General features: G+C 39.5%; 1 protein-coding gene across 3 annotated transcripts in view; it reads right to left on the bottom strand.

Annotated features, from left to right (window-relative positions):
- RTN3 (reticulon 3) overlaps positions 1-17957 on the bottom strand; it is a 62337-nt gene that overhangs the window by 5068 nt on the left and 39312 nt on the right. For all 3 annotated transcript variants that reach the window (XM_069566023.1, XM_069566021.1, XM_070289446.1), the window contains one exon: positions 1002-1209. In XM_069566023.1, coding sequence (XP_069422124.1) covers positions 1002-1209 — 208 coding nt within the window. The remainder of the gene's footprint in view (positions 1-1001; positions 1210-17957) is intronic.

Here is a 17957-nt window from a genome sequence, read left to right as displayed (position 1 = left end):
GGTTTAGTAAGGAAATATGTACTATCAAACACAAAAGTTATAAAAATTAGATGCTGTAATTAATACAACCTAGCAAAACACGTTTTATAAATATGTAACAGCATCATGTGAAAGGAGGAAAAAAAACCTTCTACATTGCAGCTTGTGGCAAAACAGTAAAATTTATCCACTCAATCAATCAACAACTACTGATTTGTTAAAACCAACTTGCAAGTAACTTTTAAAATGCCACATATAGCTTAAATTATTCCTTCTATTTTCACCAGGAGAAAATACAAGGACCAAAGCTGCAGTCAGACACCTATTCTGTCATAGTTCTGAGAGATCACAGAAATACTTCTTTTTCCACGAGCAGGGGTTTTAAAAACCTGCTATTTGAAAATAATAAAATACTGCCATTTGTTGATGTTAAAATTTTTTTACAGGCCAAGACTTTCAAGAGGAAAGGAGTGAGGAAAACATTTGTTAAATCATAGCACAGTTGGAAAAGCTAGCAACTGGATTCTACAAATGCATGACCTACTGACTTCATCACGACTTGCCCCTGGTATTAAGGCAACTAAAGGAGAGATAGGAAGGAAATCAGTAATAAAACCAAGAATATACACACCGAGTTCTTATACTGCCAAGAATGCATCCTCAACAACATTCCAAGGCTGTTTTTTTCCAAGGCTGTTTTAAGTATTAACTATGTGGGGCTTAAACATGCACCTGGGACCCCATTTAACTGAGTGCTGTCCAGATGCTCTGCTTTCTCTACAGGATGACCCTGCCCAGGAATTCAGACAGTCCTTTTAGGTGACCCTCTAGTTCGTCAAAAAAGTTCCTGGCTCCTAACTTGGTCACTTCATAAAGTAGTCTCAAGTTGATGTTTCATGCCACTGATTAGCTGCATTAGGCCCTATAATTCCTGATTTCTAATCAGGTCTGATTTGGATCTGACCAGCCTCTGCAAACCCTTCCCTAAGTTGTAGAGCATTACTAATGATGCTTCAACTCACTTGAATGGATGGCCTTCTTCTGATTTCTGTACAGCTTGGATGACAGACTTGTAGACCCTGAAGCTGATGGTGACAGACAGAAGGGCCAGGATGAGGTAAGAAACCACACTGATGACACTGAAAGCGGCCAGGGACAGCAGCACGATCAGTGTGGTGCCAAAGACAAAGCCAGTCTTCTTCACATCTCGCCAGAAAATCAAGTCGTGCACTGCCAACAGAAAAGGGAGCGTAAGTTAGACAACCTCTCATGAGTCACAAGGCCGGGACTGTCCGCTCTGTGTTCTGCACACCTGACAAGCCTTACACTAGCGTTCGGTCACAGGTGCACCCTCCTCAAGACAGTAAATAAAAACCAAGGAGAATCCAATTACATCAGGGATCATTCACACTGCCAAAGGTTTTTCTGGTTTCTGGATAGGTTTATAGAAACTTAGTTTTTAGTCATGGCTACTCAAGTTCAATGAAATAAAGTGTCATTTACTTTAAATGTTTCAGTAGAGCAACTGTGGGAAAAGCTTGAAAACTGTTGACTAAATTAAGCAAACCAGGCTTAGTTGAGCCAACAGACTATAAAACCAAAGGTAACTTGACATATGGACCTTAGGAAGCCTCACTATGAACAAAGCTAGTGGAGGTGATGGAATTCCAGCTGAGCTATTTCCAATCCTTTCAAAGATGGATGCTGTTGAAATGCTGCACTCAGTATGCCAACAAATTCGGAAAACTCAGCAATGGACACAGGGCTGGCAAAGGTCAGTTTTCATTCCAATCCCAAAGAATGTTCAAACTACTGCACAAGTGCACTCATCTCACATGCTAGCAAAGTAATGCTCAAAATTCTCCAAGCTAGGCTTCAACAGTATGTGAACCAAGAACTTCCAGATGTTCAAGCTGGATTTAGAAAAGGCAGAGGAACCAGAGATCAAATTGCCAACATCCGTCAGATCACAGAAAAATCAACAGAATTCCAGAAAAACATCTATTTCTGCTTCACTGACTGTGCTAAAGCCTTTAACTGTGTGGATCACCACAAACTGTGGAAAATTCTTAAAGAGATGGGAATACCAGACCCTCTACCTGCCTCCTGAGAAACCTGTATGCAGGTCAAGAATCAATAGTCAGAACCAGACAGGGAACAAAGGACTGGTTTCAAATTGAGAAAGGAGTACATCAAGGCTGTATATTGTCACCTTGCTTATTTAACTTATATGCAGAGTACCTCATGCAAAACGCTGGCTGGATGAAGCACAAGCTGGAACGAAGACTGCCATGAGAAATGTCAATAACCTCAGATATGCAGATAACACCACCCTTATGGAAGAAAGTGAACAGGAACTCAACAGCCTCTTGATGAAGGTGAAAGAGGAGAGTGAAAAAGCAGGCTTAAAACTCAACGTTAAAACGTTAAAAGAACTAAGATCATGGCATCTGGTCCCACCACTACATGGCAAATAGATGGGGAAACAATGAAAATAGTGACAGACTTTATTTTCTTGGGCTTCAAAATCACTGCAGATGTTGACTGCAGTCATGAAATGAAAAGACACTTGCTCCTTGGAAGAAAAGCTATGACAAACTTAGATAGTGTATTAAAAAGCAGAGACATTATTTTGCTGACAAAGGTCCATCTAGTCAAAGCTATGGTTTTTCCAGTTGTCATGTATGGATGTGAGAGCTGGACCATTAAGAAGGCTGAATGCCGAAGAATTGATGCTTTGGAACTGTGGTGTTGGAGAAGACTCTTGAGAGTCTCTGGGACTGCAAGGAGTTCAAACCAGTCAGTCCTAAAGGAAATCAATCCTAAATATTCATTGGAAAGACAAGCTGAAGCGAGAAGAAAATGGACTAGGATGGGGCAAGAGCACAGGCTCCCTAGGCACAAAGGTTATATGGCAGTTTTTTGTTTGACTTCTTTAAATCTGAAATATTTGAAAGAAAGAAAAGCTTAGAGGATAAGGCTGAGGCCTAGACAGAAAAAGACCCTGATGCATCAGAGAAGGGAAAGGCATAAAAATGCTAGCCTCTACTTCGGTGCAAATTAGAAAAAGCCTCCCTTTTTCATGAAAACTGTGACAATAAATAGTCAAATCTACAATGATAAGCACTGTCAAACCTACAATGGGCTTCTCTGATGAAAATGGACTGGGATGGGGCAAGAGTACAGGCAGAGACTCCCTAGGAGGCTAACACAGGGGTTCCAGTCAGAGATGATGGGCGTTTAGATTAGGTCAGGATGGAGCGGAGTGGAAACACAGACTATATTTTGGAGGCAGGACAGTCAGAACTTGATGATGAACTGATGTGGGAGGTGACAGAGGGAAATAAATATGGATGAGACCTAGTTTTGGGGCCTGAGCAAAGAGATCGATGTGGTGTCATTTACTGAGATGAGAAAAAGCAGAGTAGAGAGCATGTTAGTTCTGGATGGATGTCTAGAGATATACACAGAGAAGGTGGTCAGATCTACCAGTATGGAGCACACAGGACAAGTCTGAGCTGGAGATGCACATAGGGAAACCACCAGCACACAAATAATATTAAAAGTCGTGAAAATGGATAAGGTTACCTAGTTTACAGGGAAGAAGGCCCAGGCTTAATTCTGAGGTGCTCCAATATTTAGTAGCTGAGTAAAAGTAGAGGAGCTGGAGAAAGGATACAGAGGAAATAACCAAGGAAGTGGGGATAACTAGGAGTATGGAGTCACAGAAGCTGACAAAGGAGTGCTTCGTGGAGAAGGGTGTGGAAACTGGCTAATTGTGCTGAGGCTGAAAAAGAGAAAAAGTCACCTTGGACTTAGCAATATGGAGATCGTTGGTGTCTGATCAGAGCAGTTCAGTGAATAGCTGGAGGGGGTTGAAGAGGAATTACTGGTGAGACAGGGAGGCAGTGTGAGAGGAAACGCTTAAGAAGTGTGGGTATGAAAGGGAGTATAACATCTGGAGCCAAGGGTCTTCAAAGATGCAAACACTAAAGCATGCTTATATGCTCTGATCCCTGGGTCGGGAAAATCCCCTGCAGAAGGGAATGGCAACCCACTCGAGCACACCAAAAGAAAAAGAACAAAAGGATAAACTGGACTATATCAAAATTAAAAACCTTTGTGTTATAAACAGTACCAAGAAAATGACAAGAAAACTCATAGAATAAGAGAACATATTTTCAAATTATTTATCTAATAGGGCTAATTGAATTATAACTCAATAATAAAAAGAACAGCTTAAATGAAAACAAGTTAAAAAAATGAGAAAGGATCGAAACAGACATTTCTCCAAAGATATACAAATGGCCAATAAGTATATAAAAGAGGCTTAACATCATTAGTCATTAGTGAAATATAAATCAAAACCACAATGAGCCCACTAAATTGGCTATAATAAAAAATATAACAAATATTGGCAAGGATGCGGAGAAACCTCATGCATTCCCAGTGGGAATGAAAAATGTTGCAACTGCTTTGGAAAACAATTTGACAGTTCCTCAGAAAGTTAAACACAGAATTATTGTATGATCCAGGAATTCTACTCTTAAGCAAATATGCAAGAGAAATAAAAACATACAACACAAAAATTTATGTACACCAGTGTTCACAGAAGCATTATTCATAACATGGAAAATGTAGAAACAATCTAAACATCCATCAGCTGGTGAATGGACAAATAAAACGAGCATATCCATACAATGCAATTATTATTTGGCCACAAAAAAGAATGAAGTTCCAATACTACATATTATAACACAGATAAAATGTGAAAACATTATGCCAGCTGTAACACATCAATTATAAAATCCCACATATTATATGATCATGTTTTATATAAAACATCTGCAACTCTATAGAGAGAAGAAGTAAATGAGTGGTGGTTTAGGGCTGTGGTGATGAAGTTATGACCAACCTAGACAGCATATTAAAAAGCAGAGACATTACTTTGCCAACAAAGGTCCATCTAGTCAAAACTATAGTTTTTCCAGTAGTCATGTATAGACGTGAGAGTTGGACTATAAAGAAAGCTGAGTGCCAAGGAACTGATGCTTTTGAACTGTGGTATTGGAGAAGACTCTTGAGAGTCCCTTGGACTGCAAGGAGATCCAACCAGTCCATCCTAAAGGAAATCAGTCCTGAATATTCATTAGAAGGACAGATGCTGAAGCTGAAACTCCAGTACTTTGGCCACATGATGTGAAGAGCTGACTCATTTGAAAAGACCCTGATGCTGGGAAAGATGAAGGCGGGAGGAGAAGGGGACAACAGAGGATGCAATGGTTAGATGGCATCACTGACTCAATGGACATGAGTTTGCGTAAACTCTGGGAGTTGGTAATGGACAGGGAGGCCTGGCGTGCTGCAGTCCATGGGGTCGCAAAGAGTCGGACACGACTGAGCAACTGAACTGAACTGGTGCTGATTAGAAATGGGAAATGACTGCTAATGGGTATGGGGTTTCTTTTCAGTGGGGGAACGAAAATATTCTAAAATTGGATAGTGGTGATGAAAAAAAATCATTTAGTTGTAAACCTTAATGGATGAATTGTATAGTATATGAGTTGTATCTCAAAAAAGTATTAAAAAAAAAAGAAATGAGACAAACTTGCAATTATAGTCAGGGATTTCAACATTCCTCTCTGAATAATGGCAAAATAAGTAGACAAAAAATCAATAGGGATATAAGACTTAAACACTATCAACTAATTTAACATTCAAAAGAACACTCTACACTTTAAAAAGCAGAACATACATTCTTTCCAAGTACATGTAGAACATTTACCAAGATAAACTTAACTCTGGGTCTTGAAAAGGATTCAAGACACTTTCATGTTTTCTGACTATAAGGTAATTACATCAGAAACAATAACAGAAAGATACTGAGAAAACCAATGATAAACTTTGTATAAACTAAACAATATGCTTCTTTTTTTTTTTCTTAAACAATATGCTTCTAAACAGCTCACAGACCAAAGGAAAAAATCAACAGGGAAATTCCAAAGTATTTTGAACTGAATGAAAATAAAAATCTGTGGTGTCCAACTAAGTGCCTATATTATAAGAGAAGAAAGATGAGAAATTAGTGATTTCATTTTCAACCTTAAAAAGCTAGAGGAAGAAGTGATTGAACACTAACTAAACAGAAGAAAGGAAAGAATAAAAACCAGAGCAAATGTCAATGAACAGATAACAGAAAAACAAAAGAAACATCAATGAAACCAAAGTTGGTTCTTTGAGAATACCAATAAAATAGATAAAACTCTAGCTAGACTGATCAAGAAAAAGTGAAAGAATATACAAATTGCCAATATCAGGAATCAGAGAGGTGACATTGCTACAGATTCTAAAGACATTGAAAAGATAAGGAGATATTAGGATCAATGTTATGCCAATAAACTAGACAATTTAGATGAAGTGGACAAATTCTCCAATGACTAGACCATCAAAGCTCACTCAAGAAATAGATAGGGCTTCCCTGGTGGCTCAGTGGTAAAGAATCCTCCTGCCAGTGCAGGAGACATGGGTTCGATTCCTGATTTGGGAAGATCCCAAATGCCACAGATCAACTAAGGCCGCGTGCCACAACTGCTGAGCCTGTCCTCTAGAGCCCGTGAGCTGCAGCTGCTGAGTCCATGCTGCAGCCACTATGGCCCGCATGCCCTAGAGCCCATGCTACCCAACGAGTGAAACCCCTGCAATGAGAAGCCCTCACACTGCAGCTAGAGGGTAGTCCCTGCTGACCGCAACTAGAGAAATGCCCACGCAGCAACAGAGACCCAGCATAGCCAAATATAAATACCATTTTAAAAAAGAGTATGTCATGACCAAGTTTTTTTTTTTGCAAAAATGCGAGACTTAGTATTCATAAATTAGTCAATATAATTTACCACATCAGCAAACTAAAGAACCATGTGGTCATCTTAAGAGATATGGAAAAACAAAATCCAGTGTCTTCTGATAAAACCTCTCAGCAAATAAGGTTATAGAAGGGAATTTCCTTTAGTTAATAAAAGTAATTTGCAAGAAACCTAGCGCTAACATTGTATTTAATGAAAGAAGGCAAGGATATTCTCTCTTACTACTTCTACTGGCTTTAGCCAGCATGGTAAATCAAGAAAAAGAAATTAAAAACCATCAAACTGGAAAGGATGAAGTAAAACTGTCATTATTCACAGATGGCATGTGGCCTAGGTAGAAAATCTGATGGAATCTACAAAAAAGCTAATAAATTTTAGCAACGTTGCAGGATACAAAATTAATTATATTTCCATGTATTAGTATTAACTGATAAGAAACTGACCTAAAAACACCATTTAAAATAGCATGAATATATGAAATACTTAGGCATAAATCTGACAAGAGATGTATAAGACCTGTGCTCTGAAATCTATAAAATGAGAGAAACTAATGGCGACCTAAATGAATGGAAAGCTACACTGTTTTCAAATAGATGGGGAAAATGTCACTTTCATTTTCTTGGGCTCCACAATCAATGCAGATGGTGACCACAGCCACGAAATTAAAAGACGCTTGCTCCTTGGAGGAAAAGCTATGACCGACCTAGACTATGTATTAAAAAGCAGGGACATCACTTTGAGACAAAGGTCCATATAGTCAAAGCTATGGTTTTTCCAGTAGTCATGTATGGATATGAGTGAAGTGAAGTCACTCAGTTGTGTCCGACTCTCTGTGACTCCATGGACTGTATCCTACCAGGCTCCTCTGTCCATGGGATTTTCCAGGCAATAGTACTGGAGTGGATCGCCATTTCCTTCCCCAGGGGATCTTCCCGACCCAGGGATCGAACCCGGGTCTCCCACATTGTAGACAGACCCTTTACTGTCTGAGCCACCAGTTGGTCCATAAATAAGGCTGATCGCTGAAGAACTGACACTTTTGAACTGTGGTGCTGAAGAAGACTCTCAAGAGTCCCTTGGACAGCAAGGAGATCAAACCAGTCAATCCTAAAGGAGATCAACCTTGAATATTCACTGAAAGGACTGATGCTGAAGTTCCATTACTCTAGCCACCTGATGCAGAGCCGATTCACTGGAAAAGACCCTGATGCTGGGAAAAACTGAGGGAAAGAGAAGGGCGTAACAGAGGATGAGATGGTTGGATGGCATCACTGACTCAATGGACATGAGTTTGAGTAAACTCAGACAGTGATGGACAGAGAAGCCTGGAGTGCTGCAGTTCATGGGGTCACAAAGAGTCGGACATGACTTAGCAACTGAACAACAACAACAACAACAACATTGTTTTCATGGCTTAGAAGACTAAAAATTGCTAAATTGTTAATTTATCTATAATTGTAAGTAATTCTAGTCCGAATTTCAGTAGGTTTTTTAAAAACAGAAATAGACAAACTGATTTTAAAATTCCTATGGAAATGTGAAGGACCTAAAAGAGCCAAAACAACTTTGAAGAAGAATAAAGTCAGAGGACTAATCCTGTCTGATTTCAAGGGTTGTATAAAGTTACTACGATCAAGACAGTATGCTGCTGCTGCTAAGTCACTTCAGTCGTGTGCGACCCCATAGACAGCAGCCCACCAGGCTCCCCTGTCTCTGGGATTCTCCAGGCAAGAATACTGGAGTGGGTTGCCATTTCCTTCTCCAATGCATGAAAGTGAAAAGCGAAAGTGAAGTCGCTCAGTCATGTCTGACTCTTCGAGACCCCATGGACCGCAGCCTACCAGGCTCCTTTGTCCATGGGCTTTCCAGGCAAGAGTACTGGAGTGGGGTGCTATCGCCTTCTCCGTCAAGACAGTATAGTACTGGCTTAAAGACAGAGCAGAGCAATAGACGGTCTACAAAGTTCAGAAATAGGTTAAATGGACAAACTATTTTTTGACAAAGCTGCTAAGACAGTTCCCTGTCTCAGCTAAGACAGGTTTCCCTGGTGGCTCAGACTGTAAAGAATCCGCCCTCAATGCAGAAGACCTGGGTTCAATCCCTGGGTTGGGAAGACCCCTTGGAGGAGGGCATGGCAATCTACTCCAGTATTCCTGCCTAGAGAATCCCCCGACCGAGGAGCCTGGTGGGCTACAGTCTATGGGGTCACAGAGTCAGACACGACTAAGCGACTAAGCAGAAGACTTCACGGTAGAACTGAGTCTTTAACAAATGGTGTCAGAACAACAGAATATACATATGCAAAAATCTCCAAATCTCTTTTTCTCAATACCTAGCATGATATGTAAAAATTAAGAGGATCACAGACTTAAATGTAATACTTAGTACTATATAACTACTAGAAGAAATCAAACAAAAATCTCTGTGCTGGAGATGTTCACAGTAATAGCTTCATGGGTGTAGACACGTATCAAAACTCACCAAGTTACGTATTTTAAATACGTGCAACTTATTGCACAGCAATTAAGCCGCAATAACACATTTTTTTAAAAAGTTAAACGACCATGCTGTTGCTGCTGCTGCTAAGTCACTTCAGTCGTGTCCGACTCTGTGCGACCCCACAGAGGCTCCCCCGTCCCTGGGATTCTCCAGGCAAGAACACTGGAGTGGGTTGCCATTTCCTTCTCCAATGCATGAAAGTGAAAATGACCATGAGCTAATATATATTATTTTTGGTCTTCAAGTGGTTATTCTAACAAAAACTCAGCAATGATTCATGAGACAGAGTCAGAGGAAAAGGAAGAATAATGAACAAAAAAGCCTTTTTAATTTGAAGTCTTTTACTATGAATTCAGACTTCATAATATTCCAAGCTTACCTCTGTATTGTCTGTAAGTAAAAATGTCTGATAAATAACAGAACAGTTTCCCAACCCCTTAAACTACTCAGAAGTATGATTTATAAACAACAAATGTATATATTCTTACGAAGATTAAATTTTATTTAAAAATTACCAACAAAGGAAGCTTTAGCAATCAGGTTACTGTGTCATTCAGAGAGAAGCAACCTATGGTCTTGGACGCTAAAGGCAACATCAGAGCTGATTATGAAAGGCATTAGTTAGATCCAGCTTCAGGTACGACAGTGAATTAAGCAACGCTTATTTTAGGTATTATTCTGCTTCCTCTTTGGAGCCCCTTCATGCCTCCTGGCTTCCACTTGGCTCCAGATCCCTACCTGGTGACACTTTATCCTCAGCTTTAGAGTCAGTACAGCCAAGAACAAACTCTGCTCCAGACTGCCTGGGTTTTCATCGTCTTGTATTTACCAGCTGTGTGATGCTGAGCAAGACACAATCTCTCTGTGCCTTGGGTTTCTCATCTGCAAAATGGAACAGTACAGTACCTGGTTTACAGTGATGTTGCCTCCATTAAATGGGTTAATGAGTAGAAGTGCTCAGAACACTACTGATTAGGTAGTAATACAATGTTTGCTATTATTATTATTCATTTGACTGCCAATGCCTATCATTAAAATGGAAAATGAAGAATTAAAGTTAAAATCTGCTACAAAGAAATAGATTTTTCTTCTCTTTGTTGCTAAATTTCCTATGAAAAAGGAGTTGCACTGTCAGCACTGATTAAAAAAGAGAATGGTGTGTGAAAAGTCAGAAGAAAGCAGAGGGCAGGAGGTAAACAAAATATGACAAGGGGGCCTACAGGGTAGACTGAACTGGCATAGATGAGAGATGCCGGCATAGAGGTGGAAACCTAAAGCCATGAGAAAAGAAGACGTCACCTAGAGGCGTCTTAGAACACCTCAAAACCCACTCATTCTGCCCTCCAAGCAGTAACCCCAAACAGTTATAGAAACAGGGCTCACTTCTCCTTCTCCCTCATCCCCTACACTCAAACACCATGGCCTGACAAAGCCTACCTCCTGGAATCTGTTCACGGGAAAATAGGATCCTAACTGAGCGTCAATGGCTACCAAGCTGCTACTCTAGTACACTGTCTTACTGAGACAGAATTAAGCCTTGGCTCGTCTTTTCCAGTGATAATGAACATAGCTGGGAGGCTCCCTTAGAAGTGAGGCATCCAATTCTAATTGCCCAGTAGGAGCCCTGAAGAAGGAAATGGCAAACCACTCCAGTATTCTTGCCTGGAGAATTCCATGGACAGAGGAGCCTGGCGGGCTACAGTCGATGGAGTCATGAAGAGTTGGACACAGCTGGGCAGCTAACACTTACACTTACTTAGCCTCTGCCAATGTTCGAAGCATCACTAAGAACAAACCTAGTGGAGGTGATGGAATTTCCGTCGAGCTATTTCAAATCCTAAAAGATGACGCTGTGAAAGTGCTGCACTCAAATATGCCAGCAAATTTGGAAAACTCAGCAGTGGCCACAGGACTGGAAAAGGTCAGTTTTCATTCCAATCCCAAAGAAAGGCAGTGCCAAATAATGCTCAAACTACCACACAATAGCACTCGTCTCACACGTTAGCAAAGTAATGCTCAAAATTCTCCAAATCAGGCTTCAACAGTACGTGAACCATGAACTTCCAAACGTTCAAGCTGGTTTTAGAAAAGGCAGAGGAACCAGAAATCAAATTGCCAACATCTGTTGGATCATCAAAAAAGCAAGAGAGTTCCAGAAAAACATCTACTTCTGCTTTATTGACTACACCAAAGCCTTTGACTATGTGGATCACCACAAACTGTGGAAAATTCTTAAAGAGATGGGAATACCAGACCCTCTACCTGCCTCCTGAGAAACCTGTATGCAGGTCAAGAAGCAACAGTTAGAACTGGACATGGAACAACAGACTGGTTCCAGATAGGAAAAGGAGTACGTCAAGGCTGTATATTGTCACCCTGCTTATTTAAGTTATATGCAGAGTACATCATGAGAAACGACGGGCTGGAAGAAGCACAAGGTGGAATCAAGACTGCCGGGAGAAATTTCAATAGCCTCAGATATGCAGATGACACCACCCTTATGGTAGAAAACGAAGAAGAACTAAAGAGCCTCCTGATACAAGTGAAAGAGGACAGTGAAAAAGCTGGCTTAAAACTCACCATTCAGAAAACTAAGATCATGGCATCTGGTCCCGTCACTTCATGGCAAATAGATGGGGAAACAGTGGAAACAGTGAGAGACTTTTTATTTTTGGGCTCCAAAATCACTGCAGATTGTGACTGCAGCCATGAAATTGAAAGATGCTTGCTCCTTGAAAGAAAAGCTATGACCAACCTAGACAGTGTATTAAAAAACAGAGACGTTACTTTGCTGACAAAGGTCCACCTAGTCAAAGCTATGGTTTTTCCAGTAGTCATGTATGGATGTGAGAGTTGGACTATAAAGTAAGCTGAGCGCCAAAGAATTGATGCTTTTGAACTGTGGTGTTGGAGAAGGCTTTTGAGAGTCCCTTGGACTGCAAGGAGATCCAACCAGTTCATCCTAAAGGAAATCAGTCATGAATATTCATTGGAAGGATGGATGCTGAAGCTGAAGCTCCAATACTCTGGCCACCTGACGCGAAGAGCTGACTCCTTCCTTGGAAAAGACCCTGATGCTGGGGAAGATTGAAGGCAGGAGGAGAAGGGGATGACAGAGGGTGAGATGGTTGCATGGCATCACTGACTCAGTGGACATGAGTCTGAGTAAGCTCCGGGAGTTGGTGATAGACAGGGAAGCCTGGAGTGCTGCAGTCCATGGGGTCGCAGAGTTGGACGCAACTGAGCGACTGAACTGAAGTGAGCCTCTTCCAAAGTCCTGAGCTAGTACAGTGGGTGCTGGGAAAAAATGAAAAAAAGTCCCCAAACTACAAAGTTAGTGTTTTCCTAACTTTTCAGTTATAACTGTATTATATTATCACATAACTTAAAATTTATTTTTATTTGAGAGACCCTTACTTTTTTCTAGTTATGTTTCAATCTGTTTAAAGTGTTGTGTTATACTAAGTATTTCTTAGAATCCATTTCCAGCTTCTTTGTATAAGTTTATGTAAATGAAGTCAAAAATTTCTGTTATCTTATTTTGCTAATGGCAGATTAAGCATATGACAGTGAATGTCTATATTAACCAAGAGTGTTTATGTTGCTGGCAGAATTATGAGTGGTTCATTGCTTTAATTTTCCAAATCTTCAGCATATTTTTTACTTTAAAAACTTTAAAGGATGTCTACCTTTTGCCATGGAGAAGGAAATGGCAACCCACTCCAGTAATCTTGCCTGGAGAATTTGTCCATGGGGTTGCAAAGAGTCAGGCATGACTGAGCAACTCTAACCTTTGCCTGTATTATTTAAGGGTGCAGTAACCTTCTTACACCAAAAGAGGGCGCTAACATATCCAATGGTCATCTCAAGACTGAGGGAAAGAAATTGGCTCTTGCCAATTCCAATGAGTACAGCCTTGTTGACTCCTTGCCTATTGACTTTTATTACTAAACCGGGAAAACATCCTGGTTTGATGCCAATGTCAACCATTCCCAAAGCCATTCTCAAACTTTACTCTCCCAAGTGTACTCCTCAAAGGAAGAAAAGAAAGGCTGCTCAAACGCTTATTCTGAAAAGGAATAAATGTGCAAAGAAATTTTAAGGTTTAGTAGCCCATAAGCTTTAACTTCATTTTCAAAAATAACTCTCTAAGTAAGGATCCATACAACATGTTCCACCTTCTAAGCACTAATTTTCCAAAATTTGTTAATACAAATCTCTAAGATTTAAAAGTGACTGCAATAACTACAAGAAAAAAAATTCATGACCACAATACGAAAACTTCTTTAACAAATGTGGAAATTGAAGAGTTAAGTTTTTTATATGAATAATTATTTCTGTAAAGAAAAGTATACAGACATTTCCAGACTGATTATTTTCTTTGGTTACTTTTGTTATTAATAATTCATCATAAGTGAAGCCATTTTTTGAGTTATAAGACATTGGATAATGCATTTATAAACTTAAGAGCCAAATTCTATGGCTGCTGAAATGGGTTAATAGTCTGCTCTACTACAGATTGATCCTTAACAAAGACACTCCCTCAAGATGGCACAGAAAGGTCACTGACAGAACACAAAACTCTGTCAATGACAAACATACATACTTTCGATCATGCATACATTTGGCAGCAGGCCAAGGAAATTTGTAGGAACCCCTTTCAAGCCAGTATTCCTCTCAAAAGACTGTCTGGAAAGTTTTTCATTTATTTAAATAATCTAACATCCCCTTCCCCCAAGCCTTCAATTTTAGATTTTAAAAGCACACAAGACAAAATGGTACTGACTACCCTTCCCCAACAAAACCGACGGATCTGAACATGTGAACTTTTGAACTAAGTCATCTAAAGAATTCAATTAAAGATAATAATTGTAGTGTTAAATCATGATGGAAAGGATAGACACAAAACCCTGGCTTTAGTTTCTTAGCTTTTTTCTTTCCTTCTAGGTCCAGTTGGTTATTTCCACATGCTTGACAACCACTTAATTCTCCAACTAAGAAAGTTTAGACTTAAGTCTGCAGAAGTTATCAGATCAAATCTAAAATTAAAACAAAACACTAGTTAACGTGAAAGCCCAATCAAACTTGAAAAGCGAGTTTATGCCCTTCGTATTTCTTTGTAATTCAATCTTCCATGCTAGTCATGTCATGGTAATGGGACATTTCCCCTATGGTTACAATACACTTGGATTTGTATACTTCTCTGACAGTCTGTTAAGTAATGCAGGTAAGTGACAGAGTTTCAGACTAATGTAATAAGTAATAAAACTATTTTCTTCTTTAAAAAAAGCTGACACTCCCTAAAATCTTTACCAGTAATAAGCAAAAGAAGTTTTAAACATAAAAGTACTAGGTATTATATTAATAATACACATACCCTTGACCTTTGAGATACTCTCTCCATTTTTCTTAGCTCTACTGAACGTTTCCCTCATGGGAAAACGGGCTGTGACGGCTTCCCTCCACTCTGCTTTATTTTGCACCTCCTCTCCCCCGCCAGCATTTAATTTCCTCCCAACATACAGAAAAGCTGAAAACAGTTTAGAGTGAACACCCATATAATCACTAACTAGATTTTTACTAGCAAGGTCTTATTTTAACTTTTTTTTAACATGGTTAAGTATATGTAAGAAAATTTACCATCTCAACCATTTTTAAGTATGCAGTTCAGTGACATTAAGTACAGCCACTGTTGTGTAACTATCACCATGATCATTAATGCTTTGCTACGCTTACTTATGTATTTGTTCCTCTTATCTGTCTAGTAGTCCATTTTAATTTTTTAACGTGTTCCAAAGTAAATGGCAAATATCAGGAAATCATCTTCAGTGTGCATATCATTAACAGAGTTCAATATTTATTGTTTTTCTTTTGATACAAGATTTACATACAATTAAACAGACAATACATTCACTGAGTTTGGACTCACGCACTCACCCACATAACTCTATCAAACTACAGAACATTATCATTGCCCCAAGAAGTTTACTCATGTGCCTTCTCAGCCAACGCTCCGAGAGGTAGCCACAGCACTGATCTGATTCATTTCCGTACACACAACAGTCTGCTGTTCTACAATTTCATATAAACGGAATTGGGCAGTATGAACCACTGCTGTACTGCTTCTTTCACTTTTCATAGTTTCTGAGATTCATCCATAAGTGCTGCAAGTATCAAAAGCTAAGTAGCTACACCATAGGTTATCTATTCCTTTACTGATGAATGGCTGTGATGAAGAAGACTGCTACGAACATACGCGTGTTCGTGCGAGTGTTTTCATTTCTCACAGCAGAGTTGCTAGGTCACGGGGCAGGTGCGTGTTTGGTTCTTTAACAAACTGGGCAACATTTCTCCAAACTATTTGTACTATTTTGCATTCTTGCCAGTAGTTGGAGAGTTAGTTGTCAGTCTTTAATTTTAATCATTCACATGGATGTGTAAATGATCTTAATTATATGAAGACTTGTGAGGGTGAACATTTTCACTGATTATAGGGTTATTTGTTTACCTTTTGTGAAGTGTCAGAATCTTTTCTGCCCACTTTATTTTCTTTATTTGCCCTTTTAATTTTGAAATGTAGTTTTAAGTATTATTCTGGATACTATTCCTTCATCAGATACATATTTTATAAACACTTTATCCTAGTCAATAGCTGGCTTATTAGTGGTGTCTTTTAATGAGCAAGCTTTACTTCTGATGAAGTCTAAATAACTCATTGATCCTTTATGATGAGTGCATTAACGTAACAAACCTTTGGCTACCTTCAAGTCATGAAGATATTCTATGCTTTCTTCTAAAAGTTTCACGATTTTAGTTTTTATGTTCATGCCTCTGATCCATTTTCACTTCATTTTTGCACATCATATGCAGTAGGGGTTGTGGCAGGCAGAATGCTAAGATGGCCCCCAAATGTGAGCAGAACCTGTAAATATGATGGGACAGTCACTCTCGTGTCCAAGTTTCAGTTATGTCAGACCCTGTAGCAGCCTGGAGAGAAATCCTCCTGACAGCCTTGAAAAATTAAGCTAGCACGTTGAGGGTCTGAAGACCGGGGAGCTGAGCCGAGACTGCTGCCCCAACAGCCAATAAATTAGGAAAATGAAATCCTGAATAGAGGATCCGGCCTAACCTGTGCCTGAACTCCTGACCCTTGAAAACTGTGAAAGTACAGTGTTGGTCATTCAGTCGTGTCTGATTCTTTGCAACCCCATGGACTGTAGCCCACCAGGCCCCCTGTCCATGGAACTTTTCAGGCAAGTGGAGTGGGTCGCCTATCCCTTTTCTGGGGGATCGAACCCAGGCTTCCCCCATTGTGGCAGATTCTTTACTGTCTAAGTGACCAGGGAAGCCCTTGAGATGATAAACTTGTGTTCAGTTACCAAGTTTTTGGTAATGTGTTATTTCTGGATTCTTTGTTTCTTTCATTTATTTGTTGACTCTTCTGCAAGTTCCACAGTCTTTATTAGTGGAGTTTTATAATGTCTTGGAGGAAGTATTCCAAGTGCTCAATTTTGCCCTTTTTCAAGATAGCTTTGGGTGTTAGGTCTATTTCCAAAGAAATTTTAGAATAAGCTTGTCAATTTCTATTGAAAAATTCTTCTAGGACTTTGAATTGTACTCAACCCGTAGGTGAATTTGGGTAGGACTGACTTCTTTACAATACCAAGATTTCCAATCCATGAATACAGCATGGTTCTCAGACAGTTCTTTGGCTTCTTTCTGCAGTTTTGTAATTTTCAGTATAGAGGTCCTACATATTTTTTTTTAGTTACGTTTATTCCTATTTTGTGCTTTCATGTTATTGTAAATGGAACTTTAAAAGCATTTTTTGTTTTCTCATTATTTGTTGCTAGCATATAACAAATAAAACTGAATTTTGTGTATTAACCTAATATCCTGTAACTGCTGAATAATTCATTTGTTAGTCTTAGCAGTTGCTTTGAAGATCCCTTAGGATTCTTCTATGTACACAATTATATAATCTGCAAATTAAGACAGCTTTACTTTTTTTCCCAATAGTCATTCCTTTTATTTCTATTTCTTGTCTTAATGCAAAGGGGAGGATCTCCAGTATGATAGTAAACACAAATGGTGAGGGTGACATCTTTACCTGTACCCAATGTCAGGAGAAGTGTTCAATATTTTGGCATTAATTATAATGTCAGTTGTAGTTTTTATTTTTTTAAAAACAATACATCACATATATTTACCAGACCAGAAGCGCTGATCCCGGTGAGCCTCTCGGCCCCCATCCAGGGGGACAGAGAGCCTTGCGGCCGACATAGAGAGAGAGGAGAGAGCCTGCCCCCCAGCTCCCTGCCCACCTGTCCCCCCAGCAAGACCGACAGAGAGTGCTTTGCATAGATACAGAGTCAGAGGATCAGTTGTAGTTTTTAACAGATACCATTTATTAGACTGAGATTACCTTCTATTCCTGGTTTGCTGAAAGCTTTTTATCAGAAAAGGATGTTGAGATTTTTCAAATCTTTTCTGAATCGACTCACATACTCACCTAGATTTTCTATGTTAATGTGGCAAATTATGTTGATTGGCTTCTGATCTTAAAACAAGCTCCTATTCCAAGAACAAACCCCACTTAGCCCTGATACATTATTTTGA

This window comes from Ovis canadensis, chromosome 21 (genome assembly GCF_042477335.2).
Source record: "Ovis canadensis isolate MfBH-ARS-UI-01 breed Bighorn chromosome 21, ARS-UI_OviCan_v2, whole genome shotgun sequence".
Taxonomy (NCBI): domain Eukaryota; kingdom Metazoa; phylum Chordata; class Mammalia; order Artiodactyla; family Bovidae; genus Ovis; species Ovis canadensis.
Note: the sequence above shows the minus strand (reverse complement) of the source record. Positions and strands in the feature narration are given on the sequence as shown.